Consider the following 24,879-nt stretch of genomic DNA (forward strand, 5'->3'; position numbering starts at 1 on the left):
AAAAATGGAGCAAGACTGGCCTATACTACATAAAGTGTTAACTCATATTGAACTATAATATGAAGCAAAACATTTTAGAACATATTAGCATTTAAAATATTTACTTGTATGAATTGTTTAATTCATCATATGTGTAATATTTAACCGTGATATGCAGCAAATGGCATTTAAGGTTATAATGAATCTAATCATTCAGTTTGTATTGTATTGGACACAGGAAGCTTTTGATTGAAAACAATTATTCTATACTTGTTTGGAAAAATCACAGGATTGTTCATCCTTTTGCAGCTAAAGTAACTTAAGAGAATGACTCAGAGTGAACTACTGGTTAATTTACTACTGGTAAATTACTGGTGGTGATTGAACTTAAGATCCTGTGTTTTACATTTCAGGACTCCTAGGCCACTGCCTTATAAAACAACTGCCATCCATTTATACACAGCAAAGAGCCAGCACTCTTGCCTAGGAAGTCAGAGTTTTCAGAGCAAAAAACAACTCTGAGGAGAGTGTCATTCCATCACAGGCCACAGTCATGTACACACACATCCATTCAAACACAGCAGGATATAGTTATTTATTAACCTAACAACAACATTTCTCTGGGGACAGAAAAGCACAAAGTGGGAGACAACCCAACCCACTAGGTCAGTGACCTGGCCAGAAACTGAATCAAGGTTTATGAAGCTGTTAGCCCACATCATTAAGGCTGTGGACTTTGAACCCAGAGATTTTAGGTTTAAATCTCATTGCCAGCACTGTGCGTCCATAAGAAAGTTGCTTCACCTACATGTGCTCCAACTGAAAAAGCAAATATTGTAAGTCACCTTGGATAAAAAGACGTCAGCCAATTAAGAAAATGAAAATGCAATACACCCCATAAAAAGACACACACACACACACATATATATATATATATATATATATATATATATACAGTGATCCCTCGCTATATCGAGCTTCGACTTTCGCGGCTTCACACTATCGCGGATTTTAAATGTAAGCATATCTAAATATATATCACGGATTTTTCACTGGTTCGTGGATTTCTGCGGACAATGGGTCTTTTAATTTATGGTACTTGCTTCCTCAGTTTTTTTGCCCAGTTGATTTTATACAAGGGACGCTATTGGCGGATGGCTTAGAAGCTACCCAATCGGAGCATGTATTACATGTTAACTAAAACTCCTCAATGCTATAAGATATGCATCCCGCGCGGTGCTCGATTGTTTGCTTGTCTCTTCCTCTCTCTCACCCTCTCTGACATTCTCTGCGCCTGACGGAGGGGGTGTGAGCAGAGGTGCTGTTTGCACAGAAGCTGTTTGCCTAGAGGATACAGACGCACCTCTAAGAAATGCCGCTTTATCGCGGTGCTTCCAAAAACACACTTATTGATTTTTTGATTGTTTGGTTTAATCTCGCGCTCTCTCTCTCTTTTTCTCTCTGACGTTCTCTGCGCCTGACGGAGGAGATGTGAGCAGAGGGGCTGTTTGCTTAGAAGATACTGACGCTCCTCTAAAATTAAAAGCACACGTATTGATTTTTTGACTGTTTGCTTTTCTTTGCGAGCGATCTCTCTCTCTCTCTCTGAAATTCTCTGCTCCTGAAGAGAAGAAGATATATTGCATTCTTTTAATTGTAAGAAAGAACTGTCATCTCTGTCTTGTCATGGAGCACAGTTTAAACTTTTGACTAAAATGTGTTATTTCATGTCTAGAGGGCTCTAATGTTAACAGTGTGGGAGAGTTTCTAAGGGCTTAAAATATATAAAAATAACTACACAAACATATGGTTTCTACTTCGCGGATTTTCATCTATCGCGGGGAGTTCTGGAACGCAACCCCCGCGATCGAGGAGGGATTACTATATATATATATATATATATATATATATATATATATATATATAGTGATAGAAACACAGACCAGACATCTTGAAAAGGTTTGGGTCAGCCACCCGTATAATATCCCTGGCTGCAAAAAAGCTTTTGAAAATAACAGAGTTGTTCAAAAGACTGAGTCCAGAATAGAACTGATTCATTGGTGGTAAAATGGCGGCTTTAAAGGCCCATATAGGAAGTGACGTCACTGAAGGACCCGGGACTGGAAGTGACGTCTTCTGGACTGGAAGCAACATTATCTAAGGGTCTGGAACCGGAAGTGATATCATCTAAGGCCCCGTAACCAGAAGTGACGTCATCTGAGCTGGAAGGGGGTGGAACAGGAAGTGAGGTCTTCGGAGGCACCAGAACTTCTGATTACATCAACTTCTGTATGGACATTGTAGTTCCAGTAAGAACAGTATGCTGCTATGCTAACAACAAGCCATGGATTACAAGTGACATCAAGGGCCTTTTGAACCAGAAGAAAAGGGCTTTTAAAGGTGGTGATAAGCATGAGCTGAAGTGCGTGCAGAAGGAACTCCGGGTCCAGCTCAGGGTGGCGAAAGAGCAGTACAGGAGAAAGCTGGAGCAGAAGTTGCAGAACAACAGTATGAAGGAAGTGTGGGATGGGATGAAGATTATCACTGGCTGCAGCTCGAAGCGGGGTGCCGCCATCGAGACAGACGTGGAGAGAGCAAACCAAATGAACAACTTCTTTAATAGGTTTGATCACAGTAACACTCTCACCTCGAGTACTGCATCCTCCAACCATCCTTCTGCTGATACCAGCATAGGTGAGACATCCCCACCCACAATTACAGCAGCCCAGGTGAGCAGAGAGCTGAAAAGACTTTGTGCCAGCAAAGCAGCGGGTCCAGATGGTGTATCGCCACGATTGCTGAAGGCCTGTGCGTTGGAACTGGGGAGTCCTCTACAGCGCATCTTCAACCTGAGCCTGGAACAGGGGAGAGTCCCGAGGCTTTGGAAAACATCTTGTATCACTCCTGTCCCAAAGGTATCACGTCCTAGTGAGCTGAATGACTTCCGGCCTGTTGCTCTGACGTCACATCTGATGAAGACCATGGAGCGGCTGCTGCTTCACCACCTGAGGCCACAGGTCCGCCACGCCCTCGACCCTCTGCAGTTTGCATACCAGGAGAAGGTGGGAGCGGAGGATGCCATCATCTATATGCTTCATCGATCCCTCTCCCACCTGGACAGAGGCAGTGGTGCTGTAAGAATTTTTTTGGACTTCTCTAGCGCCTTCAACACCATCCAACCTCTGCTCCTTAGGGATAAGCTGACTGAGATGGGAGTAGATTCACACCTTGTGGCATGGATTGTGGACTATCTTACAGACAGACCTCAATATGTGCGTCTTGGGAACTGCAGGTCTGACATGTGCAGCAATACAGGGCGCCGAGGGGACTGTACTTTCTCCGGTCCTGTTCAGTCTATATACATCAGACTTCCAATATGACTCGGAGTCCTGCCACGTGCAAAAGTTCGCTGATGACTCTGCAATTGTGGGCTGCATCAGGTGTGGGCAGGAGGAGGAGTACAGAAAGTTAATCAAAGACTTTGTTAAATGGTGCGACTCAAACCACTTACACCTTAACACCAGCAAGACCAAGGAGCTGGTGGTGGATTTTAGGAGGCCCAGGCCCCTCATGGACCCTGTGATCATCAGAGGTGACTGTGTGCAGAGGGTGCAGACCTATAAATATCTGGGAGTGCAGCTGGAGGACAAATTGGACTGGACTGCCAATACTGATGCTCTATGTAAGAAAGGTCAGAGCAGACTATACTTTCTGAGAAGGTTGGCATCCTTCAACATCTTTAGTAAGATGCTGCAGATGTTCTACCAGACGGTTGTGGCGAGTGCCCTCTTCTACGCGGTGGTGTGCTGGGGTGGCAGCATAAAGATGAAAGACGCCTCACGCCTGGACAAACTTGTTAAGAAGGCAGGCTCCATTGTAGGATTAAAGTTGGACAGTTTAACATCTGTGGCAGAGCGACGGGCACTAAGCAAACTCCTGTCAATCATGAAGAATCCACTGCATCCACTTAACAGGATCATCTCCAGGCAGAGGAGTAGCTTCAGTGACAGACTTTTGTCACTGTCCTGCTCCACTGACAGACTGAGGAGATCGTTCCTCCCCCACACTATGCGACTCTTCAATTCCACCCAGGGGAGTAAATGCGAACATTAATGTTATTTTAATTCTTTTCATTTTTATTACTATTTAATTTAATATTGTTTCTTTGTATCAGTATACTGCTGCTGGATTATGTGAATTTCCCCTTGGGATTAATAAAGTATCTATCTATCTATCTAGAACCTGGCAGGATTTCTCGGGAAAGGTCTGCAGGGAGCTGAGAAAGACAGTCAGTGCATCCCACCAGCCCCTGGTCGGATGTGTTATTACCATTACTTAAGCCCTTTAGATGCCTCCTGCTCGCATGTGTGTGACAATATATACTGTACATCTACTCTACTGTATATACTGTATACTGTATATTAAATCCTAAGCCTAAAAGTGCAATGATTCTATGTCACGTTTTTTGTCACGCTTTAAATCAGGCTTATTTTAAAACCTACATATATATGTTTGGTATCATTCTTTTCAGAATTTATTGAACTTTAATGTCATGTTGTTAGATTTTCAATATTCTTATTCCGTTTTTTTAAATTATAAACTAAAATATCAAGAAAGTTGTGGTTTTTAATATCAAGAAAGTCATGGTTTTACAGCCTACCAGGGCCTATCGGGCCACAACATATATATACATCCATCCTTATCTAAGATTAAAACATTTTATACAGTAGACCATTTGACAAATGTTTTATCCATATTATCCATGTTGCATGAAGCTGTTTGCTTTAGTAACCTGTATTCCTACATTCTTACAAGACATTTCAAAAAGTGGGAGTTGTTTAATACCAATAACAAGAAATGACACAACTTTAAACTAAGCAATGATAATCAGAGAACAAAAAAAATCTTCCACTGTTAAGAGTAAGTTTAAGATCTTATTTCATGATTACAATCACTGATCTCTGTAACCTGCAAGTAAAGAAGAGATGTTATAAATTGAAAAGAGACACATTGGCATGCAAGGTTAACCGTAAAACATTGCAGTTAGCACTTCAGCTAATTGAATTATTATGGTTTCTAAGGTGGTGTAGCTGTTATTGCCATTACTTTAGAGCTTCAATCACAAAATAGTTGCTATCTAAGTGGAGTTTCCATGTTCCTGGTCTGTTCCCATAGATTTTTTTTCCCAGGTACTCTGTTTATTCTCTCATATGTCACAAAATTGCATGTTAGTTTTCATTGAATCTTTCTAATCCACTGATATTATCATGTAAAGATGACATTTACCCAGTATCATTCTATGTTGTATGTGCCAATTTAAAAGACATAATATAATTAGTAATAGGCTTATTTTCTCATGTAAAATTCAACATCTGAATAGTACAGGGGTGGCCAACTATGATCATGGAGAGCCACAGTGGCTATAGGTTTTCATTCCAACTGTTTTCTTAAGTGGTGACTAGTTTTAGATACTGATTAACTTCATTTAAATGAAGGGCCGATCAATGTCAGGCCCGGAAGGCTGCAGTGGCTTCAGGTTTTTGTTCTAACCCAACTGCTTCATGAGAAATCATTCATTACTGATGAAGCACTTATTTCTCAAGCGACATTTTTCTGCTTCATTTTAGTTGTCTCACTGTAGCAAGATGATTATCTGTGCCAATGTAATTTGTGAAATTTATTGCAATGCAATGCAGCTGAGAGAGAGAAAGACAGAAATGACAGCTGTAAGTCAGGTTAGGGACATAGGGAGACAAAAACATGTGAATGACAAAAGCAGGTTGTTTTGGGAAGTGCTGATTTCTGCTTAACCAATATGATTACAGAACCCAGTGTTTAAGAAGGTATTAATAACCAGCCAGTTCTGACATGAATTCTATGAATATGTAATTATGTGAGTGCCTGTAATGATGAGGATCCAACACAACGTCAGAGGCGTCACTATACCACCGACATTCTTAGTTGCTGGATGGGACATCTGATTTTGTCAGCATTCTCCAACTTAGCTGAGACTTCTCAATACTTCTCTCAGGCCGAAATATGTATGTATACAGGGTTATGCATTAGATTTCTGGGAATGAATGTTACCTGTTAAAGCAAGTTAAAAACATATATCTCTTTTTGTACCATATTTCTCTTTCTTGTAACAATTTTCCGTCTGGGTACAAAAGGTTTAGTATTTGGGTTTTAGTCAATTCTGCATCAAGAAACACATTCCAGGGAGAAAGAGCACTCTCTGCTGGATACTCTCACTTGTTATGATTTTGAACCCTTAATTGGTTATTTTAGTCTTAAATCGCTATATTCATTGTTTTAACTGCTCCTTATTAGCAATAAGATGCAAATGACAAAGGAAGCAGCAGTTACACATCTAGCTTGTCTCCATTTCCACACATGTGTATTTATCATTCACTGTTTGGTTTAATTAAGTACTCAGAAGGAAGCTGAAGAGAAAGTGAAGAATTGAAAAAAAATCTACGATTTAAGAATGAACTGACATGGTTGAGTTAAAACACTAACAAGCCATGAAATTAAACAATATCTGTTAATGGTGAGGATTGGCTTCTAATTAACCAAATGGGTTGGAATAAAAGCCTCTCCAGGATCGCAGCTGGCCACCCCGAAAGAGTAGATTCAGCTATCGTTTTGATATATAAAAACAAGAGTAAGCCACGTAGAATGAAGCTCACAGGAAAGAACGCCACAAACTTGCAGAGGCATCTAGAGAAGCGCCATCCTGAGATTCATGCCAAGGTATGTAATGTTATCTAGGTGGTCGACTTGCCCGACACCAATAATGTCTCTGGCTCTCGTTCACCCTGCTAATACTAATGTGTCAAGTGTGACTGGGGGAAACGCTCGTGTCAATGGAAAAAAGAAAATCCTACATACATACACAGAGGATTTTCTTGTTGCCAGTTTTATCCCTTTACGAGTTACTTAAGAAATGGAATTGTGCAGCTTTGATAGCGCAATCAGATGCGCTCAGCCTGTGAGTTGTAACTGTTTAGCTTGTAATGTCACTCATTTGTTACAGCAGATGAAATGATTAATCACTTTTAATACAGTGTCCTACACAGGCACAATAAAGGAATGGAAGCTTCATATTCGTTTTTTGAATATAATGAGCACATCTACACCAGTTCGTCTACACATCCATCCATTTTGTCAGTGGTGGATACAGTTCAGGGTTGCGAGCGAAACAACCTCGCACAATGGCAGCTATGAAAAATCGAGGCAAGTTTCAAATGAAGAGGCTATTTGCCTTGTCTGCATCATTGATGAAATGAGCTGTATTTGTTAATACTAACATAAAATGTCTTTAGGATTTCAGTGCTTGACGCGCATCTCCCAATTAATACGATATGTACATGTACAGTATGGCAAAATAGCATTGTTTCAATGCTGAATACGAATCTGAAAACATTAAATTTGTGTTATTTGTTTGGTTTTTGAGGGCAAACTAATGTGTATGAGCATAACCTTTAAAATGTGAAGAATGCAGTAAAAGCACCTATTTCATATATTAGAATGGTACGTTAGTCAATGTAATGCAGTCTCTCATTTACAATTAATTGACTAGATGTAACTTTTCTAATTCTGGATTTGCAATCAGGCTAAGCAATAACAAAGTCTGATCACTCATGTGAGACACATTGGAAACAGCACAGCAAGTGCTCTTTGACAAGAGTTCTGAAATACTGGACTAATGTAGAAAACTGACTCATCTGTTAAATGTTACCCTCTAGTGAGTTTTTAACAAGCTAATGATGTAAATATAAATCTTACAACAGTAAACGTTGCAAATCTAACAGAGTGACTCTCTGACAAACCAGATTTTAAAAGTATTTTGTTTCAAAAACAGTTTGTTTAAATGTAAGTATACTAAATTATTTTGGAATTCACTAATTCAACAGTACAGGTATAATATTGCTTGAATTTTTATTTTTAGTATTACCTACACTTCATTTTATGTTCAATAATCCCTACGTGTGGTTTGGTTCATTAGTGTACGTTAGTATAACAGTTTAGAGGTACGGTATTACTCTGTCCATATTTATATGTTAAACAAGGTATCCATCTGCTTGTGACTTCACTTTTACTTTTAGTTGACTGAAACTGATGTACCTTTTCTTGACTAAAATTATTTTTTGTTGACAAAAACTAGACTAAAACTAACCAAACTTAAATGGCTAAAATGTGACTAAAATTAAAACACAATTTATTTAGGAGACTAAGACTAAAACTAAATCAAACTGTATTGTCAAAATTAACACTGGATTAGTAGATTATGATTGGATTGGACTTAGACAACCTTTTAGGCAACTGGTTTAGCTTCCTTCCTGCTCTTTGAGCATATTTTTATTGCCAATGAAGATCCTGGTCTACCATTCTGGAGCTTTTTGGAGGCCTATATTCCTTTTCACCATGTTTGAGACTCCATCACATGATAATCCATCCATCCATCCATTATCCAACCCCTTATATCCTAACTACAGGGTCACGGGGGTCTGCTGGAGCCAATCCCAGCCAACACAGGGGGCAAGGCAGGAAACAAACCCCAGGCAGGGTGCCAGCCCACTACAGTCATATGATAATGATTATGTGAAATAATAAAAACAAGATGTAAATAAAATAAAACTTTTGTAAATCAAAGGTCAATAAAAAAATAATCATGCATATAGAACCAACAGCATAAAAAAAACATATACATAATTAAACTATACATATACTTAATCCCAATAACACTATACCAGGAAACTGACTGCCTAACTGGGCAGTCACCTATAATGGGATTTTCAGTCAGGTACAAATCCTTAATTTATCTGTGGAGTAAGAATAAGGCTGTAAATCCTATATCAGACTTGCAGCCATAGTGGTTCTTTGTATACTGATTAATCAAAGTAGGGCTGCTACAACTAATCGTCATAGTTGGTAATGATCCATCATTAAAAGCGTTAGCAGCAAATCACTTTCATTAATTAGTTGGTTTCGTCATTATACTGAGTATAATGTGACACACAATTGTGTCAGTACTTCATTCAATTGTGAACACAATTAAAATGGCAGACAGAAAGCAAGTGACACATAAGATGGTGCGACCTAAAACATCCTGAGTTTGGGAACACTGTATTCTAAATGCAGAAAAAATGTTATCAGTTTTAAAATATTTAGGTCTGACCTCGTATGGCACAATGGTGATGCACAAACATTTGAAAAGTTAACATACCACTACAGGCTCTGTGGAAGTGGTAGTCTTGCTGTCAGCTCAGTAAGCAGAATGTTAATTCAGCATAATTTATACAGATATACTGTATGAACACAATGTTTTCTAGACTAGACATAACGACATAAATTTTACTTTGAAGTGAGGAATAATCGAAGTCAAAAGTTCAGCCCTCTACAATGCAAATTAAATGCTTGCACATGACACAGAATTTTATGATAGACAACTAAAAAATATGTTTAATTAGCCTCTAGCTAGTAAATGTTTAGATTTTCACTTTCTTTATTTGGCTTATTTGTTTTAAATTATAGTGATGAATTACATGCTTGCAAGCACATGTAACCTTAATGTGTGTGTATTTACAAAAAATAGATGTGAAGAAACAAAAGTCTGTGTCCAAGCAGCCATGTGTGCAAACAAAAATGAAAGACTCCAGCACCATACAAGGAGAAAAAAGTAGCGAGTGCAGCAGTGAATCCCACAGCACAATAACTACGACTGAAAGGTCTATCCTGGATTCCAAGTCAAAAGGTAGGTGCGGGATGGTAATTGCGAGAGTTCCAGTCTAGTTAGCATCTATAGGATTTAATCTGGCTTTTATATAATCAGGGGTAAGATGTAATGATATGCAGAAAGTCTAGCAAAAACAGTTTTTAATGTGAAACTCTAACAGCACATTTCCAACAGTAAATAACATGCAGCATAACATGGCGATGTGCCAACTACAAACAAATGTTCCAATAATCTATGGTGGTAAAAGGTTTACATACAGTACAAACACACACAAAAAAAGATGAATTATAATGCAAATAGATATGAACTTTAAGTCAAAATAAAAAACGCATATTATGCATACCCACTACTGATGTGAGAAGAATTTTGTTGAATGTAACCCATGCAAAGCTGCTGAATCATACAGCATACCTGATTGAGTGCTCAGGGAATGTGAAAACCACCTGATGGATATTTTTACAGACATCTTTAACATTTTCCTGAGACAAGCAGATGTACCCAAGTGATTCAAAACCACCACCATCATACCCATGCCAAAGAAGTCCTCTGTTTCTTGCATCAATGACTATTGCCCTATAGCACTCACACCTGTCATCATGAAGTACCTTGAGAGGCTAATCTTGGCTTCTTGAAAGTCGGACTTCCCATATCACACAATCCTTTCCAGTTTGCCTATTGCCATAATCATTCCACTGATAATGCCATATCATCTACTCTTCATGTGGCCCTGTCCTATCTGGACACAACAGACACTAAAATGCTTTGCATTGACTTCAGCTCAGCCTTAAACACCACCATCCCTCAAAAGCCTATAAGGAAGTTGGGCCTGCTAGGCTTCAACACTTCCCTATGCAACTGGATCCTGCATTTCCTGACAGAGACATACAGTAGTTTATGTCAGAAACACCATCTCCAGTACCATCATATTGAGCATTGGTGTGTTCCAGGGCTGTGTTCTGTTTACTCTGCTGAATCACGATTGTATGGCTGCATACAGCTTGTGGATGACACAACAGTGGTGGGTCGTATCACCAATAAGGAGGAGTCAGCTTATAGACTGGAGATCCAACGATTGGAGAACTAATGCATGTGAAACAATCTTTCTCTTTTCAATGTGGACAAGATGAAAAGAGATGATTGTAGACTTCAGGTAGTCCCATGCTGGGCACACCCCACTGCACATCGAAGGCTCTGTGGTGGAATTGGTCAATAACATCAAATTCCTTGATGTGTACTTGGCAGCTGATTTTTCTTGTTCAATTAACTCTACCTCCATGGCCAAGAACGCATAGCAGTGTCTCCACTACTTTCAAAACAAGCCTATCTCTCCACATTCTCACCACATTCTACAGAGGCAACATTTGGAGTATTCTGATCAGCTGCATCACTGTGTGGTCTGGGAACAGCAGCATCCCTGACTGTAAGTTTCTACGATTGGATAGTGCACACAGCCGAAAAGGTCATTGGGACCTCTCTGCCTTTAAATTAAATTTTATGTCTTTATAAAGTGTTGTATCGACAAAGTATATAACATTGTGAAGGAAGCTCCCACCCCTCCCATGGTTTCTTTGCCCCACTTCCATCTGGCAGAAGGTACTGTAGCATCCAAACCAGTTCTGACAGGTTCTTTAACACCCTCTATCACGTGGCTGTCTAGACTCTGGACTCTGTGCTTTCCCCCTGCCTTCAGATCTGCTTCTAGTAGCTTATTTACTGTATATGCAGTATATTTAATACACTTGTTTTTTCTTTTTTATTATTAGTTGTAATACATTTATTTTACTTATTACTGTTATTATTTTTCTTAGCTTTACTATAATTTTGGTTAATAATTTGGTTAATATAGACTGTCTGTTCAGTTAAGGAGACTCCCTTTAGCTAAAGAATGTGACTGCCTCCATAGATTCTCAAAAGCAATAATATCTGATTGTGACTGACAACTGTGTAAGTATTTTTGTGTTAATATTTTTGGCATACATCTTAATCCCAGCCTATTCAAATGGCGGCCTGTGGGCCACATGCAGTCCAGAAGCAACCTCCGAGTGGCCCAGCCCGTGGTCCTGCCTAAAACGCAGAGAAAAACACATTTGTAATCATTCAAAAATTCATACATAAACTCTTATAGAAGTACAGATATTGAATGCAACACTCTGCATAGCCTAGAAACATTCAACCTATAATGCAGTGTGTTGATGTGTATCTAGAAGTGGTGGCAATAGTCTATGATAGTGATTTTTTTCTTTTTTTGTGATAATACGCTCCAGTTTGGTGTACTGGCACCTTGGCCAGGACAGCTGGTCGTGGCAGGAAGTACATATTAAATGATTCTATAATAAATAGTGTGCTGAGTCTTAGTTGTATTCTAGTTTTATTAAGTGAGTGCAAATATGGGTTTTCACAAATGAATCTATTACTCCAATGAGAGCCTCATTACTGACAAGCACTGTCTCTGTACTTCTCTTCATATGAGTGGTTGGTACTCCCCTCACATGCTTCAATACTACAGATTCATGGCTGTTAAGAGGACAACAATCAGCCATTGACACTCGAAGCAAAGAACAAATTAGGAAGACTGCATCTGATGAAAACATGCAAGAAGTTTGGAATTTTCTTTAAAACTCAGACAAATTAAGCACTGATTGCTTTGCGGGACTACATAACTTTTTTGTAGAATGTTGAGCTCGCTATTAACGTCTCTCTATTCTTTGATTTCAGAAATTCTGTGGAATTTTAAACTGTCAAGCACAATATTATGCAGTATGGTACATCTTCACAGGTGGTGCAATAGTACTGTTGCTGCCTTGGAATAAGGAATTCATGGTTTTGCGTCCCAGGTCATCCCTTGGTGGAGTCTACAAAGTACTTTGAGTAGTGAGTAAAGTGCAATATAAATGTAAAGAATTATTATTAAACATTATGTTTTTTCAGCAAACAAAAAAAATATGTAGCTCTAGGGCTCTTAGAATCTAGAAACCTTCACAGTACCTCAGACTTGATTCCAAAACAACATATGCATACCACTACCTTTTGCGTTTACAAAAATGGCACTGCTAGGTGATTTAAAATGAATCTGTGCTCACTCAGTGCACAGCAGAAGTTGTATTCATGTGTCTAGTCACTTATCACTTGTTATGGGTTTGTGTACTTGATAGTCATTTTCTTATTCTGTTAAATCCACTTAGTGATGTGCCTGGGTCATATATGACCAAAATATTTATTTTATTTCAAAAGGGAAACAAATTTTATTGCTAATACTATGCATTTTTTTTTAGTTTGTGCACTTTGAGATGTGCCTGAGTCAGATGTGAACAAAATATTTAATTTTTTATTTCAAAAGTGAAAAAAGTGTTGCTACTACCTAATAATCTGTTCAATTATAGTTTTCATTTTTTTATGCAGTATGTGCATACGTCAGATGTCACGAAATTTAAAAGACAAACAATGAATAAACTTTACATGTATTTCAATACATTCATTTGTGTTGGTTTAAAATTTGACATTACCTGCTGCTTACCGGCCACTGAAAATGTCTGGCCCTGACAAATTTCCTGTTTTGAAAATTTGACCCAACTGAATTTGTAATTGAATAGACCGGTCTTAAACTAACCTCAGGATATTTTCTAGAGTGTAACAGAGTGAATGGGTCAACCAAGATTTGGAACAACATTTAAGACAGTTGATTCCACCCAATCTTTTCAACAGTTTATTATGTGTCAGTTTAAGAGTTTCTTATATTTCTACGATCTCTTAACATTTGAGAAATTTGAAGTGGAACTGGTCACTGGCACAGAAGGAACTGTAGATGCCTGCAGCTTCTGCCAATTGATATTCACATAGCCTGAATACTTCAGCTTTTACATCTTTGATTGTAGCTGAATTTTAAAAAATTAGGAAATGGACATATGTATTAACATTGCATTGTATTGTATGGTTGTAATTTAGCTGTATGTTTCGTTAGTACAATTACCACCTTTAACCTGATTTCAAATTCTGGTTTGATCACTATCTGTGTGGAGGCTGCATGTTATTCCTGTGTTTATCCAGGTTTTCTGCAAGTACTCAGTTTCCTTCCACATTCAAAAAATATAATTTAATGGATAAAAGTAAATTGCCCTAATGAGTAAGTGTGGCCTACCACACACTCAATGGTACAAAAATAGACATACAATTGCTAAACTGTTCCTAAAAATGTATGTGATGTTTGTATTTTGTATGAATGATAAGATAAATCTTGATGAAGAATTTGACAAACTATCCAGTCTGAAGTGTTTAACACTGCCAAATAACACTTTGCTGTACGCAGAAGTAGTTCACTCTACAGGCTGTCTCATCTTTTTTATATTCTCTTCTATTTTTTCACTTCTCAATGGCCAAACAAAGAAATGATTCAGATTATCAGTAGACCGAAATTTATTGACTACTTTTGCATAATGTTAAAAGAGTTCATCCTCGCTGAGGCAAATTAAACTTAAAGAAAGTCTTCTTTGTACATCTGTTTCAAGTTTGGATTCATTGTATGGCACACATGATGAGGCACTGATGAGTTCTACAAAGCTTTAAGAAGCATTTTTGGCCCAAGTTTGCGGTGTTTACTGGTGACCTTGTTTGCCAAATTGTTTGGTGAAAATTTGCCATGGCACCCTCCGCTGCTTTGTGAGGCTAATGTGACATCACGGAGCTGTAGCACCCAATGTTGGATGGCACTTACCCCAAGAGTGTATAAAGCTGAGCCCCTGCATCACAGGCTTAGAATTTGCCAGTCGAAGCCAGTTATCAGTTGCAGAAAGAGATTAGACGCTCACACCCAGAGGGGGCTGGTGTGCAGCTCTTCCTCTTCCACCTTCCCTACTCCTCTTGTTAGTGTACAGCACCACTTCTTCATTACTGAGATGCTGAAATATAATAGGACCTTTCCACCCAGCCTTCCCCAAATTCAGCCTTTAAATGGACACCTGGCAAAGATATTGCTGTGGCAGCTCTGGTCTTATTCGCTGGTGGACACAGTCCACTTCTGGCAGCTGATAAGATCTAGCATTCCCAAATGGCAGATTCTCAGCCACCATTACTTTGTAATTACCGTATGTGTACAGACCTGACATTTAAATGAGTAAGTCTTTGATCAACTTAGATTTCCAGCCCCGCACTGTTGATTCCAGAGAGTAGATGAGCACCTTGTCTGCTCATCTCTCTGTTGCTCTTCCTCTGGTTTTTCACAGCATTATATAAACCCTTACTATAGTGACTCACCACCCCACAACACCCCAAAAATGATCACATCATTGTAGTTCGCCAATGTTTTTAATTTCAACATTTTACACTAATGCTCATCTGTCATTCTCTCCTCTTACATGTGTCTTTGCTTGTCAGTCATCTCGGTCTGATTGCTTCACAGACTGGTGTCATGTAGAATATTACTTGTATTTTCATACTATAGAAATGAAAGCCTCTGTGATATGGCAATGCCATGGTTTATAGGCTCTGTCTCAGACTGCTACAGCACTAAAAAGTAGGCAAAACAGAGCACAGTATATGACTCACAACAGAACCAAGCTAATTTTACTAGATAATCATGTGGTGACCTGTTATAAACATGTCAGCAACCCTTAGTCTAAGAAATACTAGTGTATATAGTGTCACAAACGTGCGCTTAGGAGGCAATCAACAGGCCCAGAGGTGAGTGAATGGTTACAAGATAGGGGGGTTGTATGATTGTATTAATGCCTCTCTTTCTGACCCTGCAGAGCTAAAGAAGAGAAATAATCGTATACCAGAAACAATAAACTCCACAGACTATGGTTCATCATACACTTCACCACCCATAACAACACTTCCGGGTCCCATTGATGACGTAATTTCCGGTCCCAACATGATGACGTCACTTCCGGTGCCCATTGATGACATTACTTCTGGTCCCGCTATGATGACGTCACGTCTGGCTCCCATTGATGACGTCACTTCCTGTAGCGATTTTGAATACATTTTTGTATAAAAACCGCCAGAAGCAACAACAGTTTGTCGAATGTCTGATAAAATATTACATTTATCATCTTGACCTGGAAAATCAATATACGGGGCCAATCCCCAAATCTTTACATTTGTTTTGGTGATTTCCTTTCATCACAATAGCGTCCATTTCCTTTGCATCACCCTTTGAAAAGATAATGAATGTCAGATACCTTCATTATTTTTTTTCTGGGTGTATGCTCATTTCCTGTACTTACTGCAAAAAAGATGAATTAATAAGGCTCTGTTTGCAGGATTTAGTACTTACATTGCTATGTGTAGGGAACATGCACCAGCATTTAAAGGTTTGGAATAACACAGAAATATTCATATTTTTGACAGCAAATGATACTTTTTATCAAGTTATCATAAAATCGAGGTAAAATATTCCCAAGACGTTACTAATGTTACAAATAGTTATAGCTACATAAAATTTCTCATTTATAATTAACTAGCAAAATACCCACGCTTCGCAGTGGAGAAGTAGTGTGTTAAAGAAGTTATGAAAAAGAAAAGGAAACATTTTAAAAATAACGTAACTTGATTGTTAATGTAATTGTTTTGTAACTGTTATGAATGTTGCTGTCATCAAGGATTTGATTATCATTATTTCTTTCAATCAGGTTCGTATTTGGAGGATGTGTTGTGTTCAAGTTACATTCCGTGTTTGTCAACCGTTGTAAAGATGACAGGTTTCATTCATCGAAGTGTTCACTATCCAAATCGCTACTCGTGAATCTAAGATGTTTAACAGGCATTCCCAGTATTAAGTTGTGGATTTGCATGCGAATATTTAGCGGCAGCGTGTCTATGAACTTAATTTAAACTTAAGCTTTACACCTTGCTTTCCTATTGATATGTCTACAAAGGCTTGTTCAGCTTCAGAGGGTTGTTCCTTTCTTACTGCATCAATAAACAGCTCGTCTTCCTCTTTATCTGAGACATCACACACTGCATGCACGGGTTTACCTTTCCCAGTCCTGCAAACTTTAGCGAAGTGGTTTAATTTACAACACATTTTTTACACTGTCTTCCTTTAGCTGGACATTGACTTTTTCCACCGTGTGCTTTGTTTCCGCAGTAGCTGCACTTATGAATATGCTTTCATGCGTCACTTGCTTCATATTCTTTTGCTGCCTTGTCAGTTGAGTAATGCGTTTTTTGTTCAGCTCTCTTTGGAGCTCTTGCTTGTTGTCTGCGTACTGCGTTCAGTCAGTTCACGTGAGCCACTCGGAGTACATGCATCGAAGGTTGTCAGCTGTGCTTGTGCTATCTCGTGCGATCTTGCGATGTCAGCGGCTTTATTTAATGTTAGCTAAGACTCAGCACTTAAAAGTTTCAAGAAATAATTATAATTGTAATAAATGAACAATAAAACAGTGGAGAAGCCGCGGATTAAAAAAAGGAAATGGGTACCTGAACAGTAAACTAAGTCTAAAATACCTACACAATAACTATAATAATCGTAATAATAAAACAGCGGAGAAACCGTGGATTAAATAAAAAGGCTGCTTTTGGGGCGAACCAAGGAAAGGAATGAAGACACTGCAGTGAAGGACGGCCTTATATGGGCAGGCAGTCAATTACGTGGGAGGCGTGCGGATGGAGGATGCAATATAGGCAGGCAGGCAGCCAAAGAAGGGAATCAAGAAATAACTACAGTATAATCGTAATAAACGAACAATAAAACAGCGGAGAAGCCGTGGATTAAATAATGGAAATGGGTACCTGAACAGTAAACAGTCTAAAATACCTACACAATAACTATAATAATCATAATAAACGAACAATAAAACAGTGGAGAAGCCGTGGATTAAGCAGCCAAAGAAGGGAATCAAGAGACCGGAGTGACGGACGGCCTTATATGGGCAGGCAGTCAATTACGTGGGAGGCGTGCTGATGTACGTAAGTAGGATTCAGTTATGACCATTACGCGTAGAATTTCAAAAAGAAACCTGCTTAATTTTTGTAAGTAAGCTGTAAGGAATGAGCCTGCCAAATTTCAGCCTTCTATCTACACGAGAGGTTGGAGAACTAGTGATGAGTGAGTCAGTCAGTGAGTCAGTCTGTCAGTCAGTGAGGGCTTTGCCTTTTATTAGTATAGATTACAGTATACAAATATGACTGCAGTGTCCTAATGGTAAACTGTCTTAGCTTATACTTAATTAATCATGCTTAAATGCTTAAACAATACAAATTTAATCCTGAATGTCCTGAGGGGTAAATTCAATCTTCCCTGTTTAGGGTCACTGGGGGCCAGCAATTATCACAGTAGCACTGGGTATAAGGCAAGAAGCAGATGGACGTTAGCAACCGGAATACATGATCAAAGTGCTCTTTAACTGCTTTGTCTGTGCCCCTAATGCGCTGTTCAGGGGCTGCATTTTATAGCCAGCTTCTTCAGGTATTCATGCCCCCTCAGACGGGTCTTGGTATGTCCCTCTCAGGTCTGGAAACAATCAAATCTGGCTGTGTTTTAGCTCAGTGCCATGAAGGTTCATGTGTTTAGGATTTAATAAAAAAATTGTTATTTAATTTTAAAAACACTTTTATTTTTGAGATTCTCTTTGCCAGCAGTAAGGTCACAATACACAAATACTTTTATTTATTTTTGATATCTCCTGATGCAGAATAAATGATATATACCCATTTCAAAACTTTGAAAGTGTATTTTTTCAGGGAATTCGTACTGTGTTTCTTTTTTTGAAATAAAGCTGAAGTCACACCTTAAACAGTGTTAATAACAATAATAGCAGAGAAAAGGTTTATAGCCCACCCTGGATCACGTGGTGGCCGCCTTCCTGGTTGCTCCGGGGGCCACGGGTACAGGGCATGGAAGCTCCACCCTGTAGGGGCCCGTGGTCACCGCCAGGAGGCGCCCCAATGCCTTGGGGACCTGTTACCCCAGCACTTCCGCCACACCAGGAAGTGCTGGGGGGAAGATTTAGGATGGCACCCGGAGAGCTGCCGGGAGGACAGCCGGCACTTCCACCACGCTGGGGCATGGCCACAGGAGGAACGCCGGGAACACCTGGGGCTCATCCGGGGACTGTTTAAAAGGGGCCGTCTCCATTCATTCAGCGCTAGAGTCGGGTGGAAGGAGGACAAGGCACGAGGAGAGTGTGGAGGCGGCCCAAAAAGAAGGCATTTGTGGCCAGGGCTGTGTGTGTTTGGGGTTTGTGCACTATTTGAACTGTACTGGGTCAGTGTGACCATTACAATTGTTGTAAATATTGTAAATAATAAACATGTGGTGGTTGAGTTACAACATGTCCGCCTGTCTGTGTCCGGGCCGCGTCCACAATTGTCACACACGCACGAACAGAGGGCAGCCAACGAGCCTGACAGAGTGCGAAAGAACAAAAGAAGGGGATTTAAAACAAAATAATGCATTTCTCCCTTCTTCAGCAGAAAAACAGAGGACTAAAGTCCGCACCTTTTGGAGGTCCACCAGGGTAATGTCCATTCCAGCTGTCGCAGACAACTCCACTTCTGGATTCCTTTCAACTGGTGTTACTTCCATCCTAACCTGATGGCTTCACTTCTGGTCCATTTCCGATTACCTAATTTCTGGCTACTGATTAGGTTGCCATTTCCTTCACTTATCTTCAAAATCATTCTCATTTCCTCTGTTTACTTCACTTCCTGCCATACTTCCATAAAAGTCCCGTCGAACCTTATTTCTGTGTCAAATGTCTGATTTTTATAACTTTGACCGGGGTATCAGTCTGGATAGATTGTTCTGACCAACATTATACAGGGAATTCCCCCAACCCTTAATCTGTGTATCTCGTCTGCTTATTTCATTACTACACATCTGCTTCATCTGACAATGCAAGGGTACCTTCAATCAACAAGGAATAATTGTGTGAAGTAAGGTTAAAATGGCTGAAATTCCTTCTTTCTTTGGCATATAAATATATATTTCAGTATAATTATTGACTGAATGTGCAGTATAGGCACATCTGTTCATGAGCCTGACAACTTATTCATGGCTCTTTCAAACTGTTTTACCTGTTGTACTGTTTACCTGTATCTTCCAAACATGTGGCATGTTTTAATTTAGTGAACTTTGCCTGCCATTTTCTGATATCTGTGACTGATGGTCAATTATGGCCAATGAAATCAACAGATTAAATTGCCAGCAGAGAGGGATACTGGCACATGTGCACAAATCAACGCTCATTTTTAAACAGATTTACTACTGTCTGGACAGGTTTTAAATAATATACGCAATAAATATACTGGCAACTGCACACTTGCATCTACAATATGCACTGAGACTGATGAAATGATAATTACTAAAACTAGTTTTGTTTACAGTTTCAGTTTCTCATCTTCATTTAGTTTACAGACAGATTTTCATTTTTTTTTTAGTTAACAAAATGATTATTTTTTCATTAACAACATAATTCATTTTAGTTTTCATTAACGGCAATAACACAAGATAGGTGATAGTAACTCTAAACTCCTCGTTATTTATTATAGCAGTGACAGAAAAAAAGTAAAACCTAAAAAAAGCAAACCTAATAAAGTGCACAATTTATAATTTAGTTGTAAATCTTTATTTCTCTTGAAAACACATTTAAAACTACTTACTAAAGTATAGACACAAAGACTTAAAGTTATTCCAACATCATAAATCAAATTAAACACTTTTCTAAATAAAATACTTTCACATATTTAATTAAATGGAAGTTTGCTGTTGCTAAGCCCAACAATAATAATTTATTGAATGAATTTTTTTTTTATAATTGTGTCAGCTAACCATTCTTACTCCACATTTGGCATATCATTTTCTATCCCATTTAATTCAGACCAGGGATGCGCTTATCCCCATATTTTGCAATATTTTAAATTATTTTTTAATCCAAAAGATGAAAATTCTGAATAATTCAAGCTTCTCTCAGACAAGGTATGTCAGCTACTCAGTGTAATCCTTCAAAGCTGCTTGCAGAGAGCATATCAACAGAGCATTACACATTCCTAGCTTTGAGAGAAATATATCGTTACCAGATTTGAGTGGGCAACCACAGTAATAGTAATGGGAATCATAACAAGAAATAAAAAATGAAGAACTTTATGGTCCAGAAAGCCAAAATCCAGAAATTCAAGAAACCCTCAAAAACACTGAACAATGAACATTGGATGGCTACCACAAGCAAGTAGTAACTAACAGTTAAGCATCTAAGAATATTAAAGCCTATTACCAGATTAAAGGTGCAGATAAGGATTTCCATTAAAAATCTTTATTCACTACAGACACTCAACTACAGTACTTGCATTAGCAGTTCAGCAAAATCAATAATTACTCTTGGTCACTAAAACCACATTAAATGTTCACACCATAAAGTTGATGGTTTATACTATTGCAGTATTGCTGTTTTCGCAATACCTGAATGTCTCTACTAGCCCTAATAAAATTTTTTTCGTATTTTCTTAATTTAACTAGATATTCTATCACCTGTTCTAAACTGAAAATGTACCTATTAGCAGTACTGGGGGGCGTTACTTTTAAAAATAAACATAGCTATTTTACTCATTACTTAAAATAATGAGTGTAAAATATACTGGATTACAAACAGTGCATGCTACACACATGCTTAACTACTTCAGGAGCAAGTAATTTATTTGTCAAAATTGGCAATAACTTTGCAAAAAAATGCAGTGAACTTTTTTTTGGAGTAACGGGAATAATTTTCCATAGTAATGCAGTAACATAAATAATTTTTTTAAGTAACTCAGGTATTTTTACAGCAAGAAAACAAGTATTAATTTACGCTATACTGCCAAAATCATGGTAAAGACGGCAAAATTCAGCTTCACATATGTATTTAAACCAAATATCAGTATCCATTTATTTTCTAAAACTGATTATTCTGGGACTGAGCCAAAGGGACCCCGAGTGTATCCTAGCAGCAGTGGTTAAAATTCTGGAACCAACAGGACAGGACTCAGTTCATTCACATGCAGACACTTTCTCTCACATGCATTAAGCTATTTTGTTATCCTTACTATGAGCTGCAGAAGACCACGAAAAAAAAAAAGAACTTTGGTATTATAATAGAGTATCATGCCAAAAGCTACTGTAAACTGTTTACCGTATTTACGCGTGTACCACGCGCACATTTTTTTTCGAAAATTAGCATTAGAAAATCAGGTGCACAATCATAGATGAGGAAATGTAATTCTATAATGTTTACTTCTGTTTGGGCTCGCTCACTCTCCCACTCGCATGGTCATGCACTCGCGCTCTCTCTCTCTCTCTCGCACTCTGTCTCGCTCGCTTGCATGCTCGCGCACTCGCGCTCTCTCTCTCTCGCTTTCTTGCTCGCGCTCTCTCACTCGCGCTTTTGCGCTCTTTCTCACTCACACTCTCTCTCTAAAAGCTTCCTATACAATCACAACGTGCATCGTACAAGGGGCAAAACGATTTTTGCAATTTTCTTTGTAAAAATTAGGGTGCACGTCTTACATGAGAGCATGTGGTACACGAGTAAATACGGGATACTTACTGTTAATGGCTTTGACTGACCACAGCCCTAACTTACTTTAAACTTACTTTAAATGGGGCGGGGTGGTGGCTCTGAGGCTAAGGATCTGTGCTGGTATCCAGAAGGTTGCCGGTTTGAATACCCGTCACTGCCAAAAAAGATCCTACTCTGCTGGGCCCTTAAGCAAGACCCTTAATCTGTAATTGCTCCAGGGGTGCTGTACAATGGCTGATCCTGTGCTCTGACCCCAAGGGATATGCGAAAACTAACAAATTCCTAATACAAAAAATTGTATAAGGCGAAATAAAGAACAAAAAAAAAACACTTAACAAATTATAAATATTTATGTGCGAAAAATAATTTGTAGCACTTCCATAAACAAAGCAGGCCCCCTACCACTAATTTAATATCACATTTCCTTAGCCAGCAATCGCAATACAATAAAAAAAAACTTTTTTATTGCACACTACACTTCTCATTAATCCCAAAAAACACACCATAATTGTCATAAAAAAAGCTTCCTGTGCCTGCCAAAAGACAACATGCCTACAGCAAACATTGAAGAATTCAGTCAATAAGCAACCTACAAGTGAAAAAAATGCAATAAATTATACTGAAGTCAGAGGATATGAATTGGTCAGACACAGACTCAGTCCTCACAGACAGGGCACTGAAAACTGTCGTTACAGAAATATCTGAGAAGCTAGAAGAAAATGGCTATGCAAGGACCTGAAAAGAGAAAGGCAAATACAGGATGGCGCAGGGTAACAAGATATTTTCAATTGACGTTCAATGCACAAATAAACACATTACAAAATACATTTGATGATGAAATGTATTGTACAGGATATGCAATTAATAATGGTAATCAATGTTCATTTGATGTTTTGAAGAGAACATCGTGAAGGTGTTGTCCATTTCTCCGTACACATTCTGACAGCCTGTTATGGAAATTCTGCATTGCTCAACGTAACCTGTCAAGAGGAATGCCAGTAATTTCCTCTTCAATCCTCCTTTTTAGTTCAGCAATGATTGCAGGACGTGTGCAGTACACTTGGCTTTTAAGATGTCCACACAGAATAAAAATCACAAATAGTGAGATCTGGGGATCTCGGAGGCCACGGAATGTCACCGTTGTGTGAAGTGACGTGCCTTCCAAACAATCATCGAATAGCTGAAGTGAAGTGGCGCCAAATAGGGACTTCTTTTTCAAGGCTGAACCCATTTCTTTGAAATTATGCACCCAAGTTGTAATCGCATGAGCAGACGGGACACGATCATGATGTCCTAAATGGTGAAATTTCCTTTGTGCAGCAATCACACTATCACCATTCTTATAAAAGGCTTTCACGGCCAATGCTCATTGAGCACCACTCCACTGCACCATTATAACTAATGGCAAGGGGTTCTAAACGAGGTCGCATTGGTCCCAAAGAATTAAAAACACCCCAGGGTCGCTAACACCAAGTTCCAAAATTTACTGTTTCTCTGTGCCACCCTGTACAAAAAAAAAGCCTGTCCTCTCATTCTTGCCCTACATACAAATATATCCAGGATAATTACCTCATCAAAACTATTTCTTAAAAAGAATTCATAGTTAAACAGAAAATGCTATTAGATGAAAATAGCTAAGCTAGTCAATTTTTCAGGTTGGCATATTATGACCTGCCTTAAACAGAGGAACAGTGGGTAGATGCTTTGTACCCCAAAGGAGGAAGTGTCTTCAAATGTGATACTGCAGTTATCCTGATACAGATTTAGGCCATATGTACAGTATATTCCAATTAGATTATATGTACAGTATACCAGGTGGCATGCTGACTGCAGTGGTTTAGCGCTACTGACTACCAGATTATGTGCCCAGGGTTCAGATCTGCATTGAGTTTCCACATTTTACAAATTTCTGCATGGATATTCCTCCAGGTAGTTTAGTTTTCCTTCCATGTCCATTAAGACATGTATGTTTATTTAACCGTTAATTCCAAACTGGCCTGCGTAGGATGGGCATGGGTATTGGTGCATGTGTAAGTGGACCCTGTGATGGCATGCTAGTAAGATATGCAAGTAAACATTTCACTGCTCTGTACATGTGACAATATTACCATCACCACAGGAGATAAGACATCATTTTTGTCTGCTATAAAATAAGTGGCAAATGCAAGCAGGCAGCAGTATCTCAGTGCAGCTCATGGACATTGCTGATAATTGATAACCTCTGCTGTAATCCCTGTAAGACATGAGTTTAAGGTACTCTTAACACATTTAGCTAGGGATCTCCTCAGTCTGTTGGGCCATGTTTCTTACTCGTAACAAATGTACACCTCAGATAAATACTGGGGTTTCCACTCATTTCTGCTTATAGTGGGCAGAAAAAAGTAGGTGACCCCAACAGTGATTCGCCACTCACCATTGCAAGCTCCCCTCCTTGTGTAACATGACGAAAGCCTCCAGACCAAAAACTCATTTCCTCATTGCAGAAGCGAAACAGTCGCAGACTTCCTAGAAACAAAAAAAAACAAAAAAAAAAAGCATTGGATCATTTTAAACACAACAGTACACTTCATAATCTTGAATGAGTATTCAACAGCTGAGTAAAATGTTAATTGCTTATTTCTGTGGAAATGATCAATTAATCTCAGCTTATTTTTATATTTTTAACTTAAT

At 38.8% G+C, this 24,879-nt stretch overlaps 1 protein-coding gene across 4 annotated transcripts in view; it reads right to left on the reverse strand.

Annotated features, from left to right (window-relative positions):
* Positions 1 to 24,879, reverse strand: part of LOC120541882 — a 147,589-nt gene that overhangs the window by 62,610 nt on the left and 60,100 nt on the right. For 3 of the 4 annotated variants that reach the window (XM_039773828.1, XM_039773827.1, XM_039773829.1), the window contains exon 2: positions 24,623 to 24,714. In XM_039773828.1, coding sequence (XP_039629762.1) covers positions 24,623 to 24,679 — 57 coding nt within the window. In that variant the 5' untranslated portion in view covers positions 24,680 to 24,714. Of the gene's footprint in view, positions 1 to 24,622; positions 24,715 to 24,879 lie in introns of those variants that run through there. The other variant, XM_039773830.1, reaches the window with a different exon arrangement.

This window comes from Polypterus senegalus, chromosome 13, assembly GCF_016835505.1.
Source record: "Polypterus senegalus isolate Bchr_013 chromosome 13, ASM1683550v1, whole genome shotgun sequence".
In the NCBI taxonomy this organism is placed as follows: Eukaryota; Metazoa; Chordata; class Cladistia; order Polypteriformes; family Polypteridae; genus Polypterus; species Polypterus senegalus.